The sequence below is a fragment of the Ascaphus truei genome, chromosome 17, assembly GCF_040206685.1.
Source record: "Ascaphus truei isolate aAscTru1 chromosome 17, aAscTru1.hap1, whole genome shotgun sequence".
Taxonomy (NCBI): domain Eukaryota; kingdom Metazoa; phylum Chordata; class Amphibia; order Anura; family Ascaphidae; genus Ascaphus; species Ascaphus truei.
In genome coordinates, this window is record NC_134499.1 from 29770934 (window position 1) to 29797916 (window position 26983).

General features: G+C 44.1%; 1 protein-coding gene across 14 annotated transcripts in view; it reads right to left on the minus strand.

Annotated features, from left to right (window-relative positions):
* The window catches only part of EEFSEC (eukaryotic elongation factor, selenocysteine-tRNA specific), a 137548-nt gene that overhangs the window by 104121 nt on the left and 6444 nt on the right, over window positions 1–26983 (minus strand). For all 14 annotated transcript variants that reach the window (XR_012788608.1, XR_012788609.1, XR_012788605.1 and 11 more), the window contains 3 exons: window positions 9237–9444; window positions 4847–4943; window positions 675–839 (listed from right to left, as the gene is read on the minus strand). Coding sequence is in view for 7 of the 14 variants with exons in the window: in XM_075574562.1 (XP_075430677.1) it covers window positions 675–839; window positions 4847–4943; window positions 9237–9444 (470 nt within the window). In the remaining 7 variants the exon portion in view is untranslated. The remainder of the gene's footprint in view (window positions 1–674; window positions 840–4846; window positions 4944–9236; window positions 9445–26983) is intronic.

Consider the following 26983-nt stretch of genomic DNA (forward strand, 5'->3'; position numbering starts at 1 on the left):
ATGAACTCTAAATTCGGGATAAGTACTCTTACAGACAAAAACATACAGGGACAGACGTGCAATGGCATAAGGGGGTATGGAGTTCCACTACTTTTTTTAACTTTCGGTTTTTTAATACATCACTGACAGTAAGCAGATTTTTTCTGCTTACTTATTAAAATCCACGGACAGAGACAATTTTTGGGAAATAGAAGCCACCGTGTCTCAAAGACCGGGACACAGACGTTACATGCCCACATTATACAGACATAAATCACATGCTCCTTAAACACAGACACAAAAATCAAAGCGATGACTGAGGCACAAAACCAGAGCCGGTCCATGAACTACAGGTTCAGAACCTCTTTGCAACTTCATTTCTGATCATTAGAATAGTTCTGTTCCTACTTTGACCCACACTCCCCATGCTCTGCTCATTAATGGCGCATATTAGTTTGAATTAAAAGACAACAAGTTTATAGGGTTCATAGGGTTTTAGGAGCGAACCTCAGAGATGCTCGGCATATATTAAATGTTCTGAATTTCTGATACTTTCACTGTTTGTTATGCTGGTCATATATTTAGTTTTGCTGTCTACAGTGATTGCTACTTTGTTTTTGGATGCTGTAGCTGGAGGTTTGTAGCTTGTATGTTTACTTCACTCCAGGGGGAAAGAGGTTAGGAAGAGCACCTACCTTCAGAGCTGGTATCTCCACGCTATCACTGAGGTTGACGGATCCAGAGAGGATTGTGCCTGTCATCACCGTGCCCTGACCCTTGATGGAGAAACAGTGGTCGACGGCCATGAGAAAGGGTCCCGAGGGGTCTCGATGTGGCAGGTAGGCTTGAGACTTCAGGAGCTGGAGATGTGGAAAAGAACAGGAGGGAGAGAGGGGGGGTCACACAAAGTGCAAGGGAGCAAAGAGGGGTGACAAGGAGGAGCCACGTGAACGGGAGGAAAGTCTGCGTCCCAGCCACGAGGCAATCAGGGGTGCCACTTCGTGAAATATCTTCACCCCAGCAAGGAAGTGAAAAGGGACGAGAGAAGAGAGATCATTATTTACAAATTACGAGTGGTTACAAATTAGAAGAATAGGTTCCCCCACTAGGGCCAAACTTGACTGTGCAATGGGATAACAATATGTTTTAAACCACTGGTGGAGCATATATCCTAAATAGGTCCCATCAAGGACATTGCATAAACATTCAACTGTTCGATGTCTCTTATCATTAGCTTGTTGATTTCTTAACACCTTGTTATGCTGAGCAGGGATATATTAAATATTTACATACAAATAATAATAATAATAATAATAAAAAGGCACAAATCGCATTCACTGGTTAAAATTAGCTGCGTTATAGTCTCTTGAAATTCTCCTACTTTTCAGCTTTTGCAAAATGGGCCACAAGGGAGTCCCTGCCGCCCACACGACTTTGAAACGACCTTCGCGTATGCATGATCTCCTTCCAGGAAATGTATAGGATTTGGGGGTCTTTCTTAAAACAAAATATCTCTGATGTGTTCTGGGAAAGATTTCTTTGCAGCGTTCGTTACACAATTAGGAAAACATTCCCGTCTCTAAGACTTCCGCTGTTTACATTCACCTTTCACATACCGGAATATTTAAGGGTTTTTTTTTGTTTTGTTTGTTTAAAGCTCTTAGTTGAGGTGAAAACCAACTTTTCAATGGTGTTACTCCTTACCTTAAATCTGCCATTCCCAAGGGACAAGACTTCAGATGGGACTTTATGTAAAAGTACAGTACATACTGCATATATTTTAACCAAGAAGTTGGTCTCAATAAAACTACTACAGTGCACTGAAAGGGATCAAATAAATGCAGGATGCATTTGTAAGCCTGTTTTTATTTATTGAGAGTGAATGTTTCCTTTATCGTTATATAGTTCTATGCGTCAGCCCCCTCCAGGACTATATAATAAGAGTATTATTACTAAGCAACAAAATCATTACACCAGCAGAAAAGAAATTGGAATGCAGTCTTATAAAAGAGGTTTAAATACCAAAGCTTCCCCCCCCCCCCAAAAAAGTGTGTGTGTTTTAAACGCAGGAAGAGTTTCTCTAGGAATTTCTGTACTCGATGCCTGCAGGGGGATGCGAGTCTCCACAATCACAATGTGAAATCTCAGATGCTTAACGGAAAGCAGCATTACAGAAATAAATATCGCACGGGGAGTCACTGCTGGGAGACTGCAAGCCACGAACATCCCACCGCATGAACTCTGACCTAACATGACCTAGGGAGTCTCTGACCTCAACGAGCTTGCACTGTGTGTCCCAAGGCAAGCGGTAAGAGGACAGAGCTCAAAAGGACGCTAGTCCATGGTAAATAGCGATGAGGCTTAAGGGCTCTGTTGTACTGTGTGAAACCCTGTCTTGGAGGATGAGGTGTATATATCTACTGACAGCAAATTCCTCTGGCTCTCCAAGAAGATGCACAAATACATATTTGTCCTGTACAACATGTGCTTCTGTTTCATTGTTCATCTGTATCCCTTTCTTTGTGCAAAATCCTCCAGTGGTTCTCTAAAATATGATATTTCTGCTCTTCGATAGGGTTACTTCATAACTCACCAATGAACTCTTAAATTGCTCTAGAAATTAAAATAGGAGACTCATATCAGCAGTGGGGTACGTCGGCGCTGGTTGTTCTCGTGCTGCTTGGGGTTAGGATTTGGGGGTTTACATGTGAAAAGCTGTCAAAGCTTAACCTTCTGCCTGCCAACCCATTGCAGGCAGCCACCTGGTTGAATTCCAAACTACATTTAGTAATACTAGAGATGAAGTTATATGGAGGGATCTCGCTGTATTGCACCTTGAACGTGAGCAGATACGAGAACCTTCATATTCTTGGAGACCAAAATATCCCTAAAGAAAAACTGCAACAGGGAGTCTTTCTAAGAGGAAATTGTAGTTGTGTTTGTCAGGTTATTTTTGTTGCTGTTGGACTTGCTGGTCATTTAATCCTCATGATATACTATTGATGTCGAACAATGAAACAGCTTTGGGGAAAAAAGGTAGAAATATAGAGAATTCAAGTGCCAAAAATAGAAAATGAACTGAAAAATATAGTTCACTCTAATTAGAGCTTGAGAAAGGATAATTACGATTTGAAACATTGCTGGTGTATTTGTTTCCTGCTGCCCGCTTCACTAATAAATGTAAGTTTTCACATACTAGTTCTGTGGATTTTCTTTCATGATTTTTCCCCATTATATAGTCTAGTCCAGGGCCGCGCAAACTTTTTTTGTCTGTGCCCCCCTGCCTGCTCTCCCCCCCACCCCCCGGGATTTTCTGACATCACGACATCATATGACGTCACGCTGCCATGGCAGCACCACATCATGTGACCCCCGCGGCCTCATTGGACGCCACGCTGCTAAAAACGCCGCCAGAAGCCTCCTGAGACAAGGTAAAAACTTACAGAGGCCTCCCGCGCCCCCCTGGTATTTAATATAAAAGTTATGGGGAAGAGCGCAGGGCCACTGTTAGTTCCGCCCCCAGAAAATGTTGCCCCCCCTCTCCCCCAGTTCAGTCTAGTGTTTTTCAGCAGGGTTTTCTAGGAACCCTTGGTCTTCCTAGGCACCCCTAAAGGGTTCCCTGCAATTTTTAGGTCATTTGAAAATTGTAGTGAATACAGAAGAATTTAAAATGCATCTGATCTCAGACATGCTATTAGAGAGGGTTGGGGTTCCTTACAATGCATCTGATCTCAGACACGCTATTAGAGAGGGTTGGGGTTCCTTACAATGCATCTGATCTCAGACACGCTATTAGAGAGGGTTGGGGTTCCTTACAATGCATCTGATCTCAGACACGCTATTAGAGAGGGTTGGGGTTCCTTACAATGCATCTGATCTCAGACGCGCTATTAGAGAGGGTTGGGGTTCCTTACAATGCATCTGTTCACAGACGCGCTATTAGAGAGGGTTGGGGTTCCTTACAATGCACCTGATCTCAGGCGCGCTATTAGAGAGGGTTGGGGTTCCTTACAATGCATCTGATCTCAGACGCGCTATTAGAGAGGGTTGGGGTTCCTTACAATGCATCTGATCTCAGACGCGCTATTAGAGAGGGTTGGGGTTCCTTACAATGCATCTGATCTCAGACATGCTATTAGAGAGGGTTGGGGTTCCTTACAATGCATCTGATCTCAGACGCGCTATTAGAGAGGGTTGGGGTTTCTTACAATGCATCTGATCCCAGACATGCTACTAGAGAGGGTTGGGGTTCCTTACAATACATCTGATCTCAGACGCGCGATTAGAGAGGGTTGGGGTTCCTTACAATGCATCTGATCTCAGACGCACTATTAGAGAGGGTTGGGATTCCTTACAATACATCTGATCTCAGACGCGCGATTAGAAAGGGTTGGGGTTCCTTACAATGCATCTGATCGCAGACGCGCTATTAGAGAGGGTTGGGGTTTCTTACAATGCAACTGATCTCAGACGCACTATTAGAGAGGGTTGGGGTTCCTTACAATGCAACTGATCTCAGACGCGCTATTAGAGAGGGTTGGGGTTCCTTACAATGTAACTGATCTCAGACGCGCTATTAGAGAGGGTTGGGGTTCCTTACAATGCATCTGATCTCAGACACGCTATTAGAGGGGGTTGGGGGGATTCCACAGAATTGTACAATATAATTCCAGGGTTTATTACTCCAAAAAATGTTGGAAAGCCCTGCTCTAGTCTCTTGATGGGTGAGCTCTCACAACAGGATTTGATTTTGCCTCCTTTTTGTTTAGTGAACTCGCCCCTGCATTGTATTATAGAACACTCTGCATTCTGATCCCTCCTCTGGCTATATACCTTCTCTACATAAATAACCGTATACAGTTCCTACCGCTATGAGTTCAGAGGCCCCCTGGGCTGTCACAGACTCCGGACTCTCGGGGCCCCCTGGCTTCGCAGCCACTGGAATGATAGGAGATCCGTGAAACCTGGGAACAAATGAGAATCAAAGCAGAGTGAGAGACGTTTTGAAACTAAGAGAGGGTTCATTATTGTTACCGGTCAAAGTACTAGTTCAATGGTAATGTCACTGCCTTTGAAGATTTGAAACCAGTTCAGATCCCAATGTCAGGTCTCCTTGTGACCCTGGCAAGTCACTTTAAATTAGATTGTAAGCTTTGGGGCAGGGGCTAATTGTGCCTGCAAAATTCAATGTACAGTGTTGCATACATTAGTAATTATATGTGTCATTAATGATCATGAAGGTGATCAAAATACCAGAACAGCACAGATTTACCCTGTTACCCCGGATCAAACGTCGGGATATGTCTTCTACTCCCTGTGCTGATATTCTGATCACCTTGGTGATCATCAATGACTTCTATTATCTACCTTTACCTTGCACCACCTACCCTTCTGCTGAGGTATTCTACTGTGTGTGTGTGTGTGTGTCTGTGTGTCTGTGTCTGTGTGTCTGTGTCTGTGTGTCTGTGTGTGTGTGTCTGTGTGTCTGTGTGTATATATATATATATATATATATATATACATACACACACAAATAAATTATTATTATTGCTTATTTATAATGCACTGACATATCATGTAAGATCACAAGGTAACGATGTTCTTGCAGCAAAAGATAGGAAAGTGCACTGGGTTTTCTCGTTTCAGTATCTTACAGAGATCTGACTCGTACTCACGCACAGATAAAAATGCATTTCCAGTCCCCTCTGGGACCCAAGGGGGTTAATGGGATGTGCAGTACAATTATACAAAGGCCCCACAAAGTGTGGTGAAACCAGGGTGGGCGATTCATGACATGCACCAAAGTGGAGAAAGGAACAGAAGAGTGGAGCGCCAAACGTGCTCTCCCTTTTATTGTTCTTGGATGCTGGCTTCTGATTATTAGCTCCACATGTATAGTTCTCTGGTCATATTAACAGAGACATGACGGAGCCGCGCTTTCAATGAGAATGTCTCTTGCGCTCAGCGTGGGGATACGGTCTCCGGCGAGGGAGAGGAGGGGCCTCATATTCTGAGCCATGGTGGGGTTCATTCTGGGGAAATTAACGTATACCCACAAGATGGGCCAAGAAGAGCCTGTTGAGTGCACTGAGATTTTTAATGGAGGATTATGCTACAATGTATTTAACAGTTTCAGAGCCAAATTACCTGGCAACTGTAAAGGATTTAAAAAAAAAAAAAAAATTTTTAAAGGTAAGACTTCTTCAGGGGTCAGGCCTCATCTGTGAAACGCGTAGGGCGATTGGTGATAACGCAGTAGGAGGACAGAGGAAGAGAAATAATCCCGACCGCGAACGGATTGGAAGCGAAGCAGCGACAGCTCGCGATATCTGGAGAGGCACACATGACGCAGAAGTGTTCGGCTGTCAGGGAGAACAGAGCGGATAGGATAGAGTCTCCAGCCAATCTCCAAGCGGGTCCCGTGACTCTCCGAGACGCACACTAGCAGACAGGGACACGAGCTGAGTGTGAGAGACTTGGTTTGGCTACAAACTCTCCAACTGCCTTTTTACAATTCACAAAGTGTTTGCTGATTACCTAGATGTTTATAGGGATTTATTATTTTAATAAATTGTTTTACACTATGTTTGTTTACCGCAATTCTTTCCTTTATATGGTGTCTCCTTGAAACGGAGAACAAGTGTCCTCAGGGCGGTGTGGATCCTGTAGCAAGACATAAGTGTGGAAAAGAAAATTTCGATTCCAAGACAACTGACAGCACTAAAGATTGTTCCAGATCCAATGATTTTGGACAAAGGCCATTTAATCCATCTAATTGTGAGTGTATCCCTTACCCTCCACCAGTGACATTGTTTTAGACATATGTTTAGGTTTGTCCCTTCACCCCTCCCACTTCTTTTTTGTTCTGCGCCTAGGTCATTATACCACAGCTCTACCCTCTCGGCTCTTGTGGGGTCGAGGACCTAATTGGCTGCATTAATTAGGGAAAGGTTTGACACAGGTTAGCACCTACCTCCCTATATTGATTGTTGATTGTACAGTCTTTATTTTATTGTGTTATTATACACTATTAGATATTGTTCACTGTAGAGCTTATAGTTCTTACACACACACACACACACACACACACACACACACACACACACACACACACACACACACACACACACACACACACACACAATAAGATCACTTGTGAGCACAGTCACATGTCTTAGACAGGTCTGCAATCCTGCCTTTCACCATTATCACCTAGCATACAGTGCTTCCACTGCAGCAAGGGGTCCTGGGAAATTACATGCAAATGAGCACACCGTGTCACAAAAGACATTTTATATGGACCCTTTATAAGCCAATGCTCGCTGTTCACACAGCTTTTAAGCACAGAATGGGATTAGATGCAAAACCAGAGAAACCACTCACAGACAGCAGTTTAGACTTTTCGGGTTTCATCAGTGTAAGGATGGTAGTACTGGCATTGCAATTTTCAAGGCTGGGTAGGATTTACCATACACATTTTAAATAATGGTGTGTGAAAAAGGCGACAAGAAACCTCCACCGTATAGCATGTAGCAAATAAAAAAATCACTTGTGATACACAGTATATCTATTTCTATACATACATACAGGGCTTGACAAACGCACTCGCCCCCACGCCTTGGGCGAGTGCATTTTACCTGCTCGCTGGTGTTACCGGCGGGGTGGTGCGGCGTCTCCCAGCATTCTCCTGATTCTTCCCCAGCAACTTCCGTGTCTCAGCTGCAGCTCTATTAAAAATGGCTGCACGGCGTCAAATGATGTCGCATTGTCATGACATCGGGACCCTAAGTTACATCAACGTCACGCCGTGTGACGTCACTTAGTGTTCTGTCATGGCAATGCAGCGTAATATGACGCCATGCAGCCATCTTTATTGGAGCTGGAGCGTCAAAAGCGTTTAGTTTATATTGTTTTTATCAACCTGCAGAATGTTAAGCGTGGCTGCAGTGTGTGAAGATTACACACCAATACCAGTTCTGTTTCTCCTGGAACAGCAGCACAGACATATCCTGTGCGAAGTGAAATACTGATCCAAGAACAAAGAGGAGGAACACTGATGCGTTAGTGAGGAATCTCAACGCGCTCCAGCCTCTGGGATACATGTCGAAGTTTATTATGAGCCGACGACAGCGACTTCCAAGATTCTTTTCCAGTTCATCCGATCCCCTACAAGGGGGAGGGGTGTGTGTGTGTGTGTGTATATAAAATATATATAATAAATATATATGTACTACAGTATTAGGTGATACCTTTTTTATTTGGACTAACAATTTATGTCATAGGACAAGCTTTCGAGAGTTCTCCTCTCTTCCTCATGTCGGAAAGTACTGATTAACAAAGGAATCTATGGCTAAAACAGAGGTTAGGAGAGCAGGAAAAAAAAAACAGATGTAATGTAGGGTGATAAAAAAAGTGGTGTTTGAAGACATGGATGGGTAACACACACACACACATTATTCTAGAGCAGGGGGGCGCAAACTTTTTTCCCTGCGCCCCCCTGCCGGCGGTCCCCTCACTCCCGCGCCCCCCCCTAACCCCCACTTACCTGCGCTCCGGCGTCATGACGTCACGTTGCCATAGTAACGTGGCGTCACGACATTGCAGCGTCATTTTGATGCCGCGTTGCCATGGCGACGCAGGAAGGAAGCCACCGGATCCAAGGTAAGTAGGTTTATAGAGGCCCTGCAGCTCCCCTGGCACTCAATTAAAGTGCCTTCGGGAAGCGCGTGGAGCCTCTGTAAACCCCGCGCCCCCCCGTCGGCAGTCTCACGCCCCCCCTGGGGGTTGCGCCCCCCAGTTTGCGCACCTCTGTTCTAGAGCCTAGGGTACAAGTAGGGAAAATAGGCAGAATGACTAACCAAGTGGTGCACAGTTTTGGCGCTGCGCACCCCCTGTGCGACAGCCCCAGTGTTCGCGCCCCCCCTTCTCTTTGACCCGGCGTCAAATGACGCCACGGGTCACGTGATGTCACATCACCCTGCAGCGTCATTCGACGTGTACATGTACATCACATGACCCCGGGCGTCATTTTATGTGCCATAGCAAAGCGTTCAGAAGACCACAGAACCCCGGTAAATTGAGGTTGCAGAGGCCTCGCACGGATCCCCTGAATTTTATTTAAATGCCTCTGGGAAGAGTACGGGGCCATTGCAACTGCCGCGCTTCCCAGTTTGCGCACCCCTGCTCTAACCTGTGGCTTAAATATGCATTTACATGCGATGTGTAATTGTTCTAGTTTCTCTTTCTCCATCACTTACTTTGTGTTCTCCATTGTCTTCTGCATCTTCTTGGTCATCTTCTCGACGGCCGCCTGCCTCTTGTTTTCTGCCAGCAGGTCGACTTTGTTCAGAACCACCACCATCTTATTGCAGGCGATCTGCCCAATGACCAAACATTCTGCGGACTGCGTCTGCATCCCCTTTGTCACGTCTATCACCAGCATCATCAGGTCAATAATCTGCGCACCTGGCCCAGAAACACATCACAGACATTCAAATTAGGATTAAAACAAGGAGCAGAAAATGACGATTACCACACAGGACTCAAAAGTCACAGTTTGCAAAGTCAGAATATTCACAGGATGAGACACCTTCCATAAAAATAACGCGTCACGGATTGTACCTGCAAACGTGACACTCGCACGAAGCGTTTGCATTCTGATAACCGGATACAAAAAGGGATTGAATGTATTTGTTCCACACGTATGTCAGATGTAATGTGAATGCACCTTTCCAAGCTTCCCTTTTCACGGCCGCCTTCCCACTATAAATGGGTAACTCCAAAAGGGAAAAACAAAAAACCTATGACTCATTACAAGATAAGGTAAAGGGACTTGGATGGAACATTGGCTTTAGGTCAGCCTTGCGCTGCTGACCATACAGATAATCCAGGATGAAGACACTGCAGTCTGACCTGATTATTGGAATTCAAGCTTCTTTCTCTGAGAGCTGACAGCAGCAGTTTAAGGATTAAAGAAAATGAAACCTTTTCAGATTTTTTTTTTTACCATATAATCGAAACCGCAGGGTTTAAATCTTTGTTTTATATGTGAATGGATGGGGAAGGGAAACAACTTTGAAGGCGGCTGAACTGAAAATGACATTCATCTTGTAAAATAGAAGCGATGTGGAGATTGGACCTGCCAAGCAACGGACAAGATGCATGATTGAGTAGAGGAGTTTTTTCATCCTCCTTCCAAATCCAGTCACTCGCCTGCATTTCTATCTATTAGAACAGGTTGTATGTGGGTGAACTGGCTAAAGAAATTCTAATAAGAGATTTGGCGCTTTGTGGTTCTGTATCAAAAGCTGAACTACAACTTCTAGCACATTACAGACATTCTTCCAAGGACGTGTGTGGATCATTCTGAAAACAGTGCTCTTCCTACTAACCAGTGCTCTTCCAACTAACCAGTGCCCTTCCAACTAACCAGTGCCCTTCCAACTAACCAGTGCCCTTCCAACTAACCAGTGCAGTTCCAACTAACCAGTGCCCTTCCAACTAACCAGTGCCCTTCCAACTAACCAGTGCCCTTCCAACTAACCAGTGCCCTTCCAACTAACCAGTGCTCTTCCTACTAACCAGTGCTCTTCCAACTAACCAGTGCCCTTCCAACTAACCAGTGCCCCTCCAACTAACCAGAGCCCTTCCAACTAAACAGTGCCCCTCCAACTAACCAGTGCCCTGCCAACTAACCAGTGCTCAGGTTCATCCCTAGGGTATATGCTGCCCTTAGGCTAGTACTATTAAAGACGTAAACATGTTAAGTTTGAGTCGGCGGTGGGCGATCCAGGATGATATAGCGGAAAGACATTCAGATTCTGGTCTGTACAGCAGGTGTAAGGTATGGGGTTGAAAGGTAAATTTGTGTGTCAGCATAGAGGTGATGCTTGAGCCCAAGAGATGTGATAAGAGAGTGTGAAAAGAGATAAGAGAGAAGATAAGAGGTCCCAGGACAGTCCCTTGGGGTACGTCCATAGAGAGATCGACAGAGGAGGTGGTGATAGCAAACGAGACACTGAAAGTACGATGGGAGAGGTAAGAGGAGATCCAGGATACAGCTCTGTAACGGAGACCATTTTATGCTTTTTGAAAAGCATAACAATAATCATTTGAATCCAATCCTGATGAGGACTAATAAGGGAAGACATTATCCAAGTACAGGAAAGCCATATCTATACCCAAACACCAAGGCCCATATTAGCGATGCTATTCCACCAGACACCTTCTGGCGCCAGAAGACTGCTTAGGCTTGGCCCTCAAGTGAATAGGCAGCAAGGTTTCTTCCAGTGGTGGAAGGTGTCTTACGAAATAGCACCACTTACTAGATAAGGGTCTATATCGAACAAGTAATGCTAGTACTATTCTACTAGTGCAGGGGTGGTCCACTCCAAGGGCCACCAGCAGGTCCGGTTTTCAGGATACCCCTGCATCTGCACAGGTGGCTCAATCAGTGGCTCCGTCCTGTGCTGAAGCAGGGATAACCTTAAAACCTGACCTGTTGGTGGCCCTTTCCGGACTGGAGTTGGCCGCTCCTGCACTAGTGCTCCGCTGCTGTTAATTTAATAGCAAAAAAACAGAAATTCCGAACTGGAAAACCCTCTGCTGATTGAAAGCAGAGGGCTCATCAAACACAGTTGCTTTGCTGTTATTCCTTCCCAACCATCCATGACTACCAGCTTTGAAATAAGATAATCCTCATGATCGGGGGGGAGGGAGGAATTGGGAACAGACTACGCTAAGAAAATGATGCACCATCGCAGGCGCTGGGTGTAATTCTTCTGGGGGGAAAAGAAAATCAAATCCTTAGATAATGCTAATGTTGCTTTCTAATTTCTGTGTCATCGTAGCACTTTTTTTTCCTTTCAAACCACAACATGAGAAATCAATGTGGTTCACATGGCTTAGCCAAGGTTCATTTGAGCACAATTGAGGCATAATTATCAGACTTGACGTCTTGAAATGCCCCTACATAGAGAGAGAGAGTAGGTATAACATTCACAGTAGGGATCGCTCGAGTATTCCTTGGGACTGTAACAAACGCTAAATACTGTATTCACGTTGACAAAAGCCTCCTGGTGTCATAATGGTCTAGGACAGGGGGGCTCAACTCCTGCCCCCAAGGGCCACCAACAGGTCAGGTTTTCAGGATAACCCTGCTTCAGCACAGGTGGCTGAATCAGTCCCAGCTTCAGCACAGGTGGCTCAATCAGAGGCTCAGTCAAGCGACTGAGCCTCTAATTGAGCCACCTGTGCTGAAGCTGGGATATCCTGAAAACCTGACCTGTTGGTGGGGGGTGCTTGAGCACTGGAGTCGAGTACTCTAAATCTGGGACAACTATATTGTGTTGGGCAACTATCCATCGGTATCTCGCATTTTAAGGGACACAAAAACAAGCCATTGTGGAGAAGATTCAGCAAGCGCCGGTACAGGTTAGTGTTTATTTGTAAAGCGCCAACGTATTCCGCAGTGCAATGGGGGATACAGAGTAATGTCACGTGCGGAAACAGAATGGCATACAAGTGAGGCCAACCAAGCATAAACAGGTGCAGAAGGCAATGAGGGCCCTGCCCGTGACAGCTTACAGTCTAGCGCAGGGGTGCGCAAACTGGGGGGGGGGGCACAAAAAAATTCTAGGGGGGGCGCGGCGGTTGCAGAGGCCCCGCGCTCTTCCCCGTGGCATTTAAATTAAATGCCGGGGGATCGCGTTAGGCCTCTGCAACCTATTGCTTACCGAGATTCAAACGGTTGTTTTTGACGCAACGCCATGGCAACGTGGCGTCATGTGAATTGACCCCGCGGCATCATTTGACACCCGTCGCCATGGCAACGCGGCTCACGTGACGCCCCATGACCCCGCGGTGCCATTTGGAGCCGGTAACAGAGGTAAGGGGGCGTGAGCACTAGGGGCAGCAGGCAGGGGGGCGCAGCAGCAAAAATTGCGCACATTTGGTCTAGAGCACCAACAGATCAGATTTTACGGGCATCCCTGCTTCAGCACAGGTGCCTCAATCAGTGGCTCAGTTGAAGGCTGAGCCACCAGTAGGTATATCTTTATTTATATACTGTAGCGCCATTCATGTACATAGCACTTCGCAGCAGCAATACACGTGACATAACCATATACATAATAATACAAACAACACATAATGGAAAGAAGTGCTTCAGACATAAAAGTAACATTTAGGAAAATTCACCCCCCAAAATTGCCCATCTCTATTTGCAATATAGTGCCACTAGTGTCCTGTACAGGTTTACCCTGTTTAGCGTTTGGTTGATAAGTTAGGATAACTTTGATAGCTTGCACCAATTTCACCACTGTGGTCAGTTTTACAAGACCCCTAAACCGTATTTCCTCAATTCTAAGACACAACTTTTTTCCCATTTTCACACGTCTGAAATCGGGATGCATCTTAGAATCAATGTTTAATTTTTTTTAAATTTTTAAAAAAAAATAAAACAGTCTGCAAGGGGGCACTGCTGGAGCCCCCGCAGCGGGGATGTCTCCAGCGCCCAGCAGCAGCTCCGACCATATGTAATTGTATGGATAAATGTATGCTATTGTCTGCTAATAAAAACATTTTTTCTGCACATTTAATATAGGTTTTTTTTTCTCCAATTTTTTTTTAATTAAATCAATGGTGCGTCTTAGACATCGAGGAAATACGGTATTACTTCCTATTAACATTTGCGGTATTGCGGCACAACTTTTCCTGTTTGTGTACACAAACGCCGTACTTTATTTCCTCCACGATAATTTACATTGCTTTCTTGTGTCTACATTTGCAAGCCTTGAAACCCACTCAGGCCCAAATTTACTAAGGGGTGCTAAGCTTTACCCAACCCCAACTCCTATTAAAAAGAGATGCGAGTTCAGACGTGCTAGAGCTCAGCTCTCTTTTTGTTTTTTTTTAAACATGGCTATCACTTTACTGCAGCTCACATATATGTTGCTACATTGGAACACCTCAACAATACCACTGTCTCTCTCATGCTAGGAATACAGCTGCCTTGGTGTCATGTAAGTGAACATTTCCGATGTAGCCATCTGCTTTGGGTGGGAATCTATTACAAAGATCCTTGGTTGTCTTATGTCCACCGTTCCCTGCCAGGCTTAAAGGTGCAGTTCTACTTAGGTTTCTCACTCTCTGGATGGGAAGCACGAGATCCCAAAGAACTGAACCACGTTACTTTCAGCTCTGGGCTCCCCACCCCAACCCCCCCCCCCCCCCCAGATACAAAACTCCAAAAAAGGTGCCCTTGGTACCATCCCCTACTGGGGAAACAAAATGGAGGTTTAAATGTCCCGTGGAAAGACGCGCCAGTAGGAACGTGAACCTGATGACATCACGGCTTCCTATTGTCCCGCAGGGTACGCTGCCATAATGTGAACACTGCTAGACAAGCGGAACATCTACCGGCAACCCCCTAGCGTGGTATCTCTGGAAGCAAGGGTCCCCGGAGCTGAAATTAATGGGGTTCAGCTTCGGAGACCCCCTGCTGCCTCTTTAAAAGGGGACATTCCCACCTACAAACATGCATTCGAACTACTGCAACAAAGTGCAGGCAGCCAGGTGAGCCATGCAACACATTCTCTACTCATTTTAAAGTATGCAGACCTAGACCAGAAAGCCCGACTCAGAACTGCACTTACACAAATACCACAACATCCACAATATGCAAGAGGACCGATCTGGGAACAAATGTATGTGTATCTTTATTTATATAGCGCCATTAATGTACATAGCGCTTCACAGCAGTAATACACAGGACAATCATATAAATAACAAATAATACAAATAACAGATAAAGGGAATAAGCGCTTGAGACATAAAAGTAACATTTAGGAAAAGGCGTCCCTGCCCCGAAGAGCTTACAATCTAATTGGTAAGTAGGAAGAACTTACAGAGACAGTGGAAGGTGGAATAGAAAAAAACGACTATAAGCTCAGAGACAATAACTGTGGCTATATGAAGCCAATGATCATGGACAATAAAAGCATCTGCAGGGGGCCACGGTCGATGTATGAATGAAATAGTATCAGCCATGTAGCTACCCATATGCTTTGTTAAGGAGGCGAGTTTTAAGATGGGTTTTAAATGTGGATAGAGAGGGTGCTAGTCGGGTATGGGTGTGGGGGGGGTGGGGCGAAGGGCATTCCAGAGGTGTGGGGCATCAAGTGAGAAAGGTTTAAGGTGGGAGAGGGCGTTAGACACAAAAGGGGTAGAGAGATGACATCCTTGAGCAGAACGCAAGAGTCAGGATGCTCTGCAAATGCTGCAGAACCCCAAGATGTTAAAATCAGGGCAACGTTAAAAATACATTTCTTACAGGATCTGCCATAGTGACCATTTATAGTTCCACCAAAATGTATGTATTTTACTTTTTTTTTAAAATAATAATAATAATAATAATAACCTCATTCTTTTCTGAATGAAAAATAAAAAGAAATATTTTATTATGAAGTGAAATTAACAGAGACATCTCTAAAAGCAAAATATTCATAGAATAAAACTGTAAACTGTGAAAAAAACACATATACACATCTATGCATCTAAATATACAGATCTACAGAAGTGTGCGCGTTTGTCTATTTATTACTTTTTTGCATGCTCAACGCACAAAACCTTGCAGTCTATAAAGGCCCAGAGATTAGGAATGAGTGAGACTGTCACCGAACCACAGTGTGACGCTTGTCTGTCCTGTTTATATCCCTTCTCCCTCCCTCCCCCCCCCCCCCACCCCCGACTCTCCTCACACAATAGATTTAAAGGGGAGCTAGGAGAGTTAATGGGGGGGGGGGAGGGGAGGGCATCAGGAATAAAGACTTCTAAAGATTAAAGTCACAAGCAGAGACAGACGGCTGTGTTTTTTTAATAACCGAAAACACGAGTTAGGCCTGAATGCGCTCATTGTTTTATAGACAGGGGGCTCGGCTGGGAGCACAGGACACACTGGCGACAGCACGGCCTTTAATTCAAACACAAAGATTTGCAGACACACTGTTTCTTTTTTAATTCCTTTATATAAAAGCATCAGGTACACAAGAGGTGATTTTTTTTTTTTTACTCTCGCTTATAGTTAGAGGTGTGTGCGCGTGTTGTGTGTTGGGGGGGAGGTGGGTCTGTGTGTGGGACGTGCGTGTGGGGGGTGGGATGTGTGCGGGCATGTGTGTGTGGGGGGGGGCTTGTGTGTGGTGTGTGTCTGGGGGTGTGTGGGGGGGTTGTGTGTGTTTGGGGGTGTGTGGTATGTGTGTGGGGGTGACGAGGGGGGGGGGGTTTGTGTTAGCCGATGGCTCCAGCAAGATGAGAATATACAAATACACACATGCAATAAGGGTTGTAATAACAGAGCTGTTAATCTCCAAGGACCCAAAGCAGAGATTTGGGGTTTCTGAAACAAAACAAAAATGTAATTTAAATAGAAAAGTCCTGATTTCTATCAGTTAGACTCCACTGAAGGCTAAAGATTGCCGATTCCAAAAATCCAGATTAGATTTACAACATCAGAGTTGACAAGTCTGTGATAATTTCCTTATGATAAAACAAAGCAATTAAAATCTGTTTATACGTATGGCGATGATGTCTTTCAGATTTACTAATGACAGTGCGCTGCCTGCCCTTTCAGCTGCAATATGGGTTAAGAAATGGCCCCCCTCAAAGGCAGCCAAGTGAGGAAAACCCAGACCAATTCTATTTGAATTTTAAACCGCTCCTTGCAGCCGAGTTTAGACGGCTCGCTGGGTCCAGTGTGTTCCCCGGAGGAATTCTAACAGCAACATGAACGGCAGCGGGACCCTTCCCTGTCACTGCTCGGATCAGGAGGAAAGGTGCCAGCTGCCACCAGGCACATCTCCCCCCCCCCCCCCCCCGAGTTAAACACCTTCATCAACGAGAATATAAAAATGAAGACTCTTGAAGGTTCACCAACAATTTTGTAGACTTTTTAATAATAACTTTATTTCATATGGCGCTTTTCTCCCGATGGGATTCAGAGCGCGTCACAATGACAGTATAGCGCGCGGTACGCAGCACATAGGAATGTTACAGACACAGTCCCTGCCCCGCAGAGCGTACACTCTATGTTTTTGGTCCCCTTGATTCAGACTCCGTGTCATGGTTTACAGCAAGGGTGCGCAAACCTTTTGAGTCACGCTACACCCTCCCCCCCCCCCCACCTGCTCCCCGGCATCTCTCTCAGTGACGAGTCATTGTCATGGCAACACGATGTGTTGTCATGTGTGTCGCCGCGTTTCCATTTGACGTTGCGTTGTCATGGCAACACGTGTCCAGGAGAAGCCAGAAAAAAACACTGGGTGAAGCTCTGCCCTGCAGAGCTGACAATCAATGTGAATCACACCTCTGCATCATCATAACACAATCAATAGAGCCGGTGACTGCAATGCACACAAAAGGGATTTCAGTGGTTTATTATCAGAATATTTTTGCTCCATATCTGGCCATCTTTAAAAAATAATAATAATAAGATCTGGGCAAAAGTTTGGAATAAGGAAGAGGCTAAAGTTCATTTTCAGTTGGATCGCAGCGTTCTCACGTGGATTATTACGTTTTTTACCTGGCTGTACTGGGGAGATCGCGAATGTTCGTTTAAAATGGAATAGTTTCAAAAAGTGCACCAAAGTTCATTATAAGCATGGTACCGAAACGGAGTAACAGTACTGGGAATAACGGAATGAAATGGGATAAGAGCAAGCACGCCCTGGGCCAAGGAGCTTACAATCAAAGTGACATAGTGTAATAGTGCTGAGTCTATGCCGGGGCCCCCACGCACGCTCCCAGCAGCCAGTCACACGCTTAGCTGATCCTGACCTCTGATTTGCACCACGGGGATGCCTCACTTCCACACAGGCCTTTGAGGAGCAGCTTCACAGACATGACGAGAGGAAACAATTACTGTCATTGGGATTTCACCAGCTCCTGAGATTTCATCTCGGGCTTGTGCAGGGAGTCAAGTTTAAGGCAAAATTGCTCAGACGATGACAATGTCCTGCGGAAAAGACTGAGCTTTTGTGTGCTGCATTCTGCCCTACAACGCATGTGAGTGCAGCACACAGGTTATGCATTCGATTTTAAAGCTGCAATCCCACTTAGCAACAATAAAGTCAAAGCACCTTGTTAAACCATTAAGGCTGCAACCCTACTCCCAAATGTCATGTTTAATCTGTGGTGTTACCTCCCTCTGCTGTCACAGGCCTATTCTTCATTTTGGCCTTTTCCACATGTGTATGAAAGCAGCAATCTCCCCCAGAAGCCGATATGTGTTTAGGCTGCCCTGCACATTTTTTTTTTTTTATATATATATATAAATGTTTTTCTAGTGCTAAAAATATGATTTTTGTAATCTCTAGTTTCCGAGGTTACGACGGTAACCTTTATACTGCACTGGGCTCTGGGGAGAGCTTCATTTAAACCACCCGGGCACTTAATATCTGAGACGCTTCTATCATCCTGAACGAACCATCCGATTTTAGGAGAAAATAGGAATTTAGATTTCTCGTTCGCTTCTGTGAATTCAGTGACCTTTCTCATTGACTGCATCCCTCCCCAGTATTTTGAACCATCAACGCGCAAAGCGATGCATTTCAAATTTCAAGTTGTAGATAAATCTTTTTTTTTTTTTTTTTTTTTTTAAACCAACTTAAGCCCTCTTCTTCATCGGGTCAGAAAAGCAGAGAGAAAAGGAATGCGTTTGACCTGGTCAAGGACCAGCTTTTCTGTCATCACAAAGCAGTTGTTTGGCTTTTGATAGGAGATACACAAGTCACAGTGGCACATTTTACTGATTTGGAAGCTAACTGGAGGCAGGTTTCGGGTGTCAGCAGGGTGCAGTGTTTGTGTATACTGTATTATGTATTTGGTTTAACACAGCACGGGGTCACGCCATTGTTTCTGACCCGCTGCCCTGTGCATTCCAGGTAGGCATTAGTGGAACACACTGCCCCCTAGTGCTCTACACTACATTACACCACCTTCACCTCTACTGCTCTCTCTCACCTTAAACCTTTTCCCCCTCACTGCCCCTTACCTGTGGAACTCCCTCACCCTTAGGCTGCTGCCATGGTGATTGCGACGCCGCTCAAGAGGGTGCTCGCGGTGTGATCACAGATGTTCCTCTATGAGGCTGTCTATAGAGCGCGCGAACGCGCGCGGGAGCAGAAGCGCCGGTGGTGGCGATTCAGAAGGTAACAGAAAAATCTGTTTACACACGCAGCGGCCGGGTCACGTGAGCGGGTCGCCCAATGAGGGCGAACAAGCTCTGTGACATCACGGCCGCGCCCCCCAACCCGCCTCCCTGTCTCCTCTGCATGCAGGACACAGATCTCTCCTGCTGCAGGGGGCGGGGAAGCCGAGTGAACGCTTGCGCCCTCTCCAGCGTTCACCATGGCCGCAGCCTTAGCATACGCCAAGCACCTTCTCTCCCCACCTTTAAGACGAACCTGAAAACTCACCTCTTACACAAAGTGCTCCAATAGCCTAAACTCATGGCTACTGTCACACACCCACAGTCACTCCTGGCCAAGCACTGCCATCTACTGCACTTATTCCCTCACCTGCTGTCTCTGTAAGTCTCCCATCATACCACTTAGATTGTAAGCTCTCCGGGGAAGGAATTTCCTTTCCTATTGCCTGAACTTATTTGTTGCACTCATTGTATTATAATTCACTGTACTGTCTCTTTTATAAAGCGCATATTACAGCTGTGGGCGCTATATAAAGATATACATACATTTAATAATTATATACATCACAAGCCATTTGTTGATCGCATTATGATTACGCTACAAAGAAAGGCAGCGGTATAATGTACCCGTACATTTTATTGCACATGCATTAATGCTTTTTAGTCTTCTAAAAAATAAAAAAAAATGCAAACGTAGTAGAAATTTGTATGAGTAAATAATATATATCTACACGTGAACTTTGGGACAAATATAAATTTACTGTATTTTAAAAAGATCTAGGGCAATATTTATGCTGTAAAATCAGAAGGGGGACAGGGTGTCTGAATTAAAACCCTTTCCTTTAATAACGGAAATTAAATTGTAAATTAGTAGATTAAAAGAAAGTATTGGCACAGTACTTCATAACCCTAATTACATCACCGTCTGACCACGGGCTACATCGCATATACAACTTTTATTATGCAACATAAAAATATTAACTCAAAAAGGTTTACGGACCCTCTGGTGGTCTTTTCCAAAGAATACAGAATATATAACTATTGAAAAGCTTTGCCCCAGTGCTAAGATTACAGTTTTGCATCTGTTATTTTCAAATACTGTGGTGTTTTCCATGTAGAAGCCAAGCTCGGAAAACTCGAAATAAGAGAGATTTGGTGGTTTTGGAGGAAACAAAAAAAAAAGGGGGGGGGGGGGTTAGAAAATCTCATTTCAACCAGAATTCTGATTTCAAACGGCACAGAATCTAATCTTTCTCTGTAGAACCCAACGGAATATTTCTGTGTGTCGCTAAAAATTTTAATTCATATTTCAAACGGCTAAAAAAAAATTTTTTTTAAAAAAAAACAAATGAGTTCGCTTCAGTCTAAGTGCCACAGAAAATGCTCAATAATAAAAAGTCAACAATTACGAAGTTAGGTTTTTAAATAGCATTTGCATATTATATATACATACATAACACAAACCGGCAGCACCCACGGAGTAAACTGGTTAAACCGGGCAATGTGGTGCTCGGTAGAAAAAATATATAAAACAGTAGTGGTATATGGTCATGGAAAGTGATCCCCCGGGGAACCGGAACGTCAGGAAAAAAACACTTCTCTAGGTGATTTTTTTTTTTTTAAATTTTTATAAAAAGTTCCAACTCTAATAACAGCGGGAGGTTAATATCCACCAGGTCAGAAGTTCCACATCTCACATGTGCACGTTCAGGTTTGAGAAAGCTCAGTAGACTTTGCGGGTTAGTTTATTTATTTTTTTACAAGTTATCTTTACTTTGACTATTTCACCTTGATCACATACCTCATTAAGAATACCACCGGGCTTATTTTGAATATTGATTGAATTAATACCAACTTTACACATATTCTCAACAGTGACCCCTTTGTGATTTAAGAGAACAGGGGTTTATTTTTATTTTTTTTAACTTTGTGCGGATCATTACAATTTTCGTTCCTTAGTTTAGCAAAACTTGCCACTGGAAAATAATCGCTGCAAGGATAATAACGAATGGCATGGGCACTAGGTTATATGTAGGAGGTTGATGCGTTAAAACTAAATATCAGACGTCTATTTTAAACATTGAACGTTTCGGTATATATATATATATATATATATATATAACCCACACTTTTTGAACGGCGATGCATCTGCTTAAATGGGCTCCATGTGAATGGATATTCCAGGCAAAAAGGTAACACATTGTGTGCTCATTTGCCAGAATCCCTTGCTGCAGTGGGAGCCCTGTATGCTAGGTGATAGTGCTTGAAAGGCATATAGATAAGATAGATAGATAGATAGATAGATAGATAGATAGATAGATAGATAGATAGATAGATAGATAGATAGATAGATAGATAGATAGATAGGATAGATAGAGGAAGAGAGGAAAACTCTCGAAACTTGTCCTATGACAAACTGTTAATCCAAATAAAAAAAGTATCACCTAATACTGAAGAACTCATTTATTCTGCACATATATTATATATATAAAAAATATATATAAAATATCTATACATATATATACACACACAGTTTATTTATTTTAATCAACTTTTATGTTAAATACTCTCCTAGTAAAAGCTTCTGAACCTAAATATGCAGATATTAAATATTAAATACACTAAATCGTTAAGAAAGGCAGAAGGCGTTACATGGCTGTAAAACCCTTTATTGCAGCGTCGATATATGATGCTAAGTCAAACTGCACCTTTACATGACCCCATCTATGCTACAGTAAATGTCTACATAACCCTGTCTTTTGCCTGACCCCACAAGATAACAATTTTTTAAAATAACTAAAAAAAAAAAATTTTAAAAAATCCTCTTCACCACAAAACTCCGCCAGTAATCCCCCTTTCTAAATTGGCCCGGTCCTGAACTCCACTAATGAGGCTATGCGTCCCTTGATCTCATTGTACTATTTGCTTTGCTTCTCTTCCATTGCATCACTGAGCTATATACCTACCCACAGATGCCTGAACTGCTCTCATTTCCCCTTCTCTTGTCTCCCTCCAGCTCTTATATATATAAAAAAAAAATGTAAAAAAAAAAGTTCAAAAGTGCTGGCTCTGTCTATGTATCAGGCATGAATTAATATGCTTCCTTAGGAGATCTCAGCTGCAAAGTAGAAACAGATACTTGTTGCGACCTCAGCTTACAGGAAACATTGGGGACAAGAAGTAACAATTATACCTTAGCAATTATTTTGTTTAAAAAAAAAAGAAAAAAACAATTACAACGTAACCTCTTCTCTGCCAGAGGGACGCAGAACGCGTTGGCAGCCGCTCTGGCTGGGAAAGGGTTAAAAGTTTCGCTTCCCTACCATAAATAAAACGCTAAATCTCCCCGTCTGTTTTTACGCTTTTTTTTTCATCGTTTAAAAGACTGGCTGCAAAAAAAAAAAAAAATGGCGCGAAACAAGGACGCGGCTATAATTGAGGAACGAATTCTGAAGCCATTTCAAAGCGGCAGCGACTAGGGAGGGGATATTACAGTGTGCGGCATTATTCGCCTTTATTGATGGTAAGCTGCGAAGCACGCACTGGGGAAACGCTCACCGGCTTGCTGACAAACTTTCATTTCAATTAGCAACACTGCTTTTATTTCAACGTATTTCAATACGTACGGAAAACAGATTGCGTTAAAGGGACAGATCGCTGCAAGGATAATAACGAATGGCATGGGCACTAGGTTATATGTAGGAGGTTGATGCGTTAAAACTAAATATCAGACGTCTATTTTAAACATTGAACGTTTCGGTCTAAAGATTTAGAGCAGGAGTGGCCAACTCCAGCCCATCACCAACAGGTCAGGTTTTAAGGATATCCCTGCTTCAGCACAGGTGGCTCAGTCGAAGACTGGCCAACGCTAGTCCTCAAGGGCCACCAACAGATCAGGCTTTACGGATATCCCTGCTTCAGCACAGGTGGCTCAGTCTTCGACTCAGCCAGAGATTGAGCCACCTGTGCTGAAGCATGGATATCATGAAAACTGGACCTGTTGCTGACCCTCGCGGACAGGAGCTGGTCAGCCCTGCTTTAAAGTGTTTTTAAAACGTTTACGTAATCTCTATGGGGCTAAAATAGTTTGCAAGTGATAGGTCCCCAGTGAAGAAGCATTTTTCTCCTTGCTAAGGATTCTGTTTTAGCTACATCCAAATGAATGAGACTACAATCTTCCCTGGAAAGGGGAGGCTGAATTCACAGCAGTTTGACTTCAAATGTACAGGTACACTTTACCGCGTCTCGTCTCTGTAATCATTATGCGATCGTTAGCCAACACATAAAATAACTACAATAAAATATCCGATAAGTCTCAAACATGCTCCTTTTTCACAGGAAACAAATATACTGAATACATAGATTGATTTTCTACGGAAGCCGATTACATGAATAAGTTGTTTGAACTCCCCTTTCTCTTTGCAGATAGTGGTGTCTCTGTGCATCTCGGGAACCTAGACAGTCAGGCTGTGTGTGTATGGTGAGGACCCAAGCGTAGCAATGCTGTGCAGTTATAGTAGCATGCTGGCCCTATGGGGGGGGACAGAAAATTAACCAGCCGCATGCAGAGGGCTGCCACTGTTTAATCCGTTCTCCTGTGTAAAGGTCTCCTAATAGGAAGCACACGGATTGTGTTGCATTCTCTACATTAACATACACAGCTTCCCCTGTAGGCTCCCAAAAGTCTGCTCTGAAAAGCACTGGGCTGGTTCTGGTAAAGACACGGGGAGGAGAGACTGGTTTGAATCCAAGTGGCAGCACTTTGTGACCTTGATTGACTCGCTTTATCTCCCCAGCGGTCTAGGACATTTGGATGCGGCCGTTTTGCCGCAACAAAGTTGGCGCCTCCGCCACTCACCTTGCCGCAGGGATAACGCTTCACGGCCAAAGTAACCTTACCGCTTACCCGAAAAAACCCTAATACCAATGCTACCCTCACCACAAACACTTAAACCCTTACCTTAAAGCCACTATCTTTAAACCCCCTACCCTAAAATCGCTAAAACCCCTTAAATAATTAACTTACCTTATTGGCAAAATGGCCAACGGCGGAGTGGCTGTGGCGAAGGGTCCTGGCGGAGACTTAGGCCGCGCTTATAGTGCACGTGACAGATGACGTCACCCATCGTCGCTAGCGAAAGTTGTAATTCGCTTTCCGGCGACCAGGTCTTCGATTGGTTCAGAGGTTGTCACATGTGGCGACAGCCTCTGAAAAATCAAATTTTACCGGCATAAAAAAATTTGTGCCTCCAGCGTCGCTCCCACTAGAAGCACACGGGACGGCGGCAATACATTTGTTTTGCTGTGACATCGCGTCGCCGGCACTATAAGCGCGGCCTTATTCACGGCGCGACGGCCGCAACCAAAATGTCAGATTCCGCTCCACGGTGCCCCATGAAAGGCCATATTTACTAAGCAATCTTCATAAGCCACGTTCTCCGGTGAAGGAAGACACTATTGAAGCCCCGTGGCCTGCAAAAGCGTCTTGCAGCCCAGAAAGTGCCCTATGTCAGAAGACAGCTTAGTAAACCTGGGTTTATAAAAACTTTGCTGGAAAGTATTTATTGAGTAAATAGCACGTAAGCCCTGCTACAATTATGCAGCTATATGTTTCTATTCTAGTTTCCATTTATCCTGCAAAATGATAGTATACATTTAAACAAATGATTGCCAAATCTCTCCTATGTGACCCAATAGCAACTATTCTGCTATTCTAAAAAAACAAAGCTTACTGGTAACAAAATCCGGGTAAAATCCCATATCAACATTAGACTGCAAGCTCTCTGGGGTTGGGACACGTTACACGTTATACTCAGTGCTGTACAAAATTAAATAAATACACTGACTGAACAAGACAATATAAGATCCGGCAAAGGAGTGTGGTTCAGATCTTCCTAGAGTGTGATAGGGAACTTCCTGCCCCTCAGAACTTACAATCTAAGCATTTAAATTAGGAGAAATCCTGTTACTAAAGTAGACACCGTGACAAGATAAAGGTGACATCAATTAAAATTCAAGCGTTACACAGCCGATTATAAGGTGGGGGGAAAGTTTATAAGCGTTTTCTTTACCATGTACTGTTAACAAAAACATTCACCTTTACCGCTACATACTGGTGGCACCTGAAGGGGTTAACAATGAAAGGAATCTGCATTTGGGAAACGCTAGTCAAACATTTACTGAGACACAGAAACCAGAGGCTCAGACATCCGGCCTATAGGCTAAAATGGCCTGTACATTACAAAAACACTTATAAATTAAGTTACTGTACCCCTGGACATTTGCCTTAATCATGAGTTTTCTCTAATCACAAGCCAAGAAGTAGCTGCAGATAGTCAATAGACAATAACTACAGCACCGGATAGCATGAGAGAGATGATAGATTAGATCACTGCAGTGCATTAATTCAGCATCCTTTTGTTTTCCTCTGAAATCTTAATTTGTTGCAGGGAACACCTAGGCAGAGGTCGCTGCATTTTAAGAGCAGAAATTGCTTGGGATCTGCAAGGCAGAAAGGAGCTTAGAGCAGCGGCGGAGCTACCCTATGTGCTGTCGATTCGGCTGTACCGGGGGCCCACCATCTTTAGGAACCCATCTACGCGCCGGAAAATCCTTCCGGCTCTTATTTTAGCAGTCTGGCATTGCTAAAGGATCCCCCCTCACCGCTTCCCCGGGCCCTACCTGTGGTGCGGGACCTCACCCGCCGGCGGTGGCGGCCCACCCAGGTGGTCCTTACATGGAGATTAAGCCCCACCAGAAGTTCGGGCCCGACTTCCGCAATCACCGCCTGGGCAGGCTTCCTCCACCACAGGACTCGCTCCACAGGTCGGGCCCTGTGGGGAGAGGCGGGAGATTATTTTTTCGTTTGTACCGGGCCCACTAGTGACTAGTTTCACACCTGGCTGAGAGAATAACAAATTTTGACGACTGTTTGGCGACAAAGGACAATAATGTAAGTATATTTTAACACGCAAACAATTACCATTTTTTGCAATGCAGGGAATATAATGTAGATGTGAGAAGTACATCAAAAAGAACCTCTGTCCCAAAGAGCTTACAATCTAATCAGCATGTGGGAAGGCTAACAGAAACAGCAGCAGTACCTTTGAGTGTCAATAAAAGTATTCTTAATAAATGTAAAGTATTCTTTATAAAATGAGGAACTTGTTCTTTTCTTATATAGCACTGGAGTGTAAGCGGTGTTATACACAGCATTTGTTAAGCACAAGTCCCTGTCCTATAGGGCTTGCAATTTGCGCCCCCGGTTAGAAGGAATGGACACTACAATTTGAACCAGGTGCACCTACTTTAAAAGCCCCACGTCTTTTGGGCTCTATTAATTATTAATAACACTGACGATGATAATACATATCCCTTCCACCTTCACACATTACCGGGCTCTCACATCTCTATCTCCGCACCCAGCCATTTACATAACAAGCAGCTCTCACACCCTTATCCCCCTGCACCCAATGTTTCCACTCTCGTTTCCTTATAGATTGTAAGCTCCTTGGGCGAGAGCCCTCCTTGCCGACTGTACCACTGTATGTTAACGTTTGATATTTTATTGCTTTCGTTTTTCCCCATTGTACTGCAGAATATGTTGGCAAACGATAAATCAATGATATTAATAATAAAGTTGAATTTACTTGCATCGAAACAGAGTAAATGGAAAAAAACAATCAATTCACCAGAAGCAGCAATACAAAGCTTATTACCACGTCCAGTTCGCAACAATCTGTGTCCCCGCAACAGTTGACAACTTTCAACGGTTGTTGACAGAAAGACAATTTGACAACACTT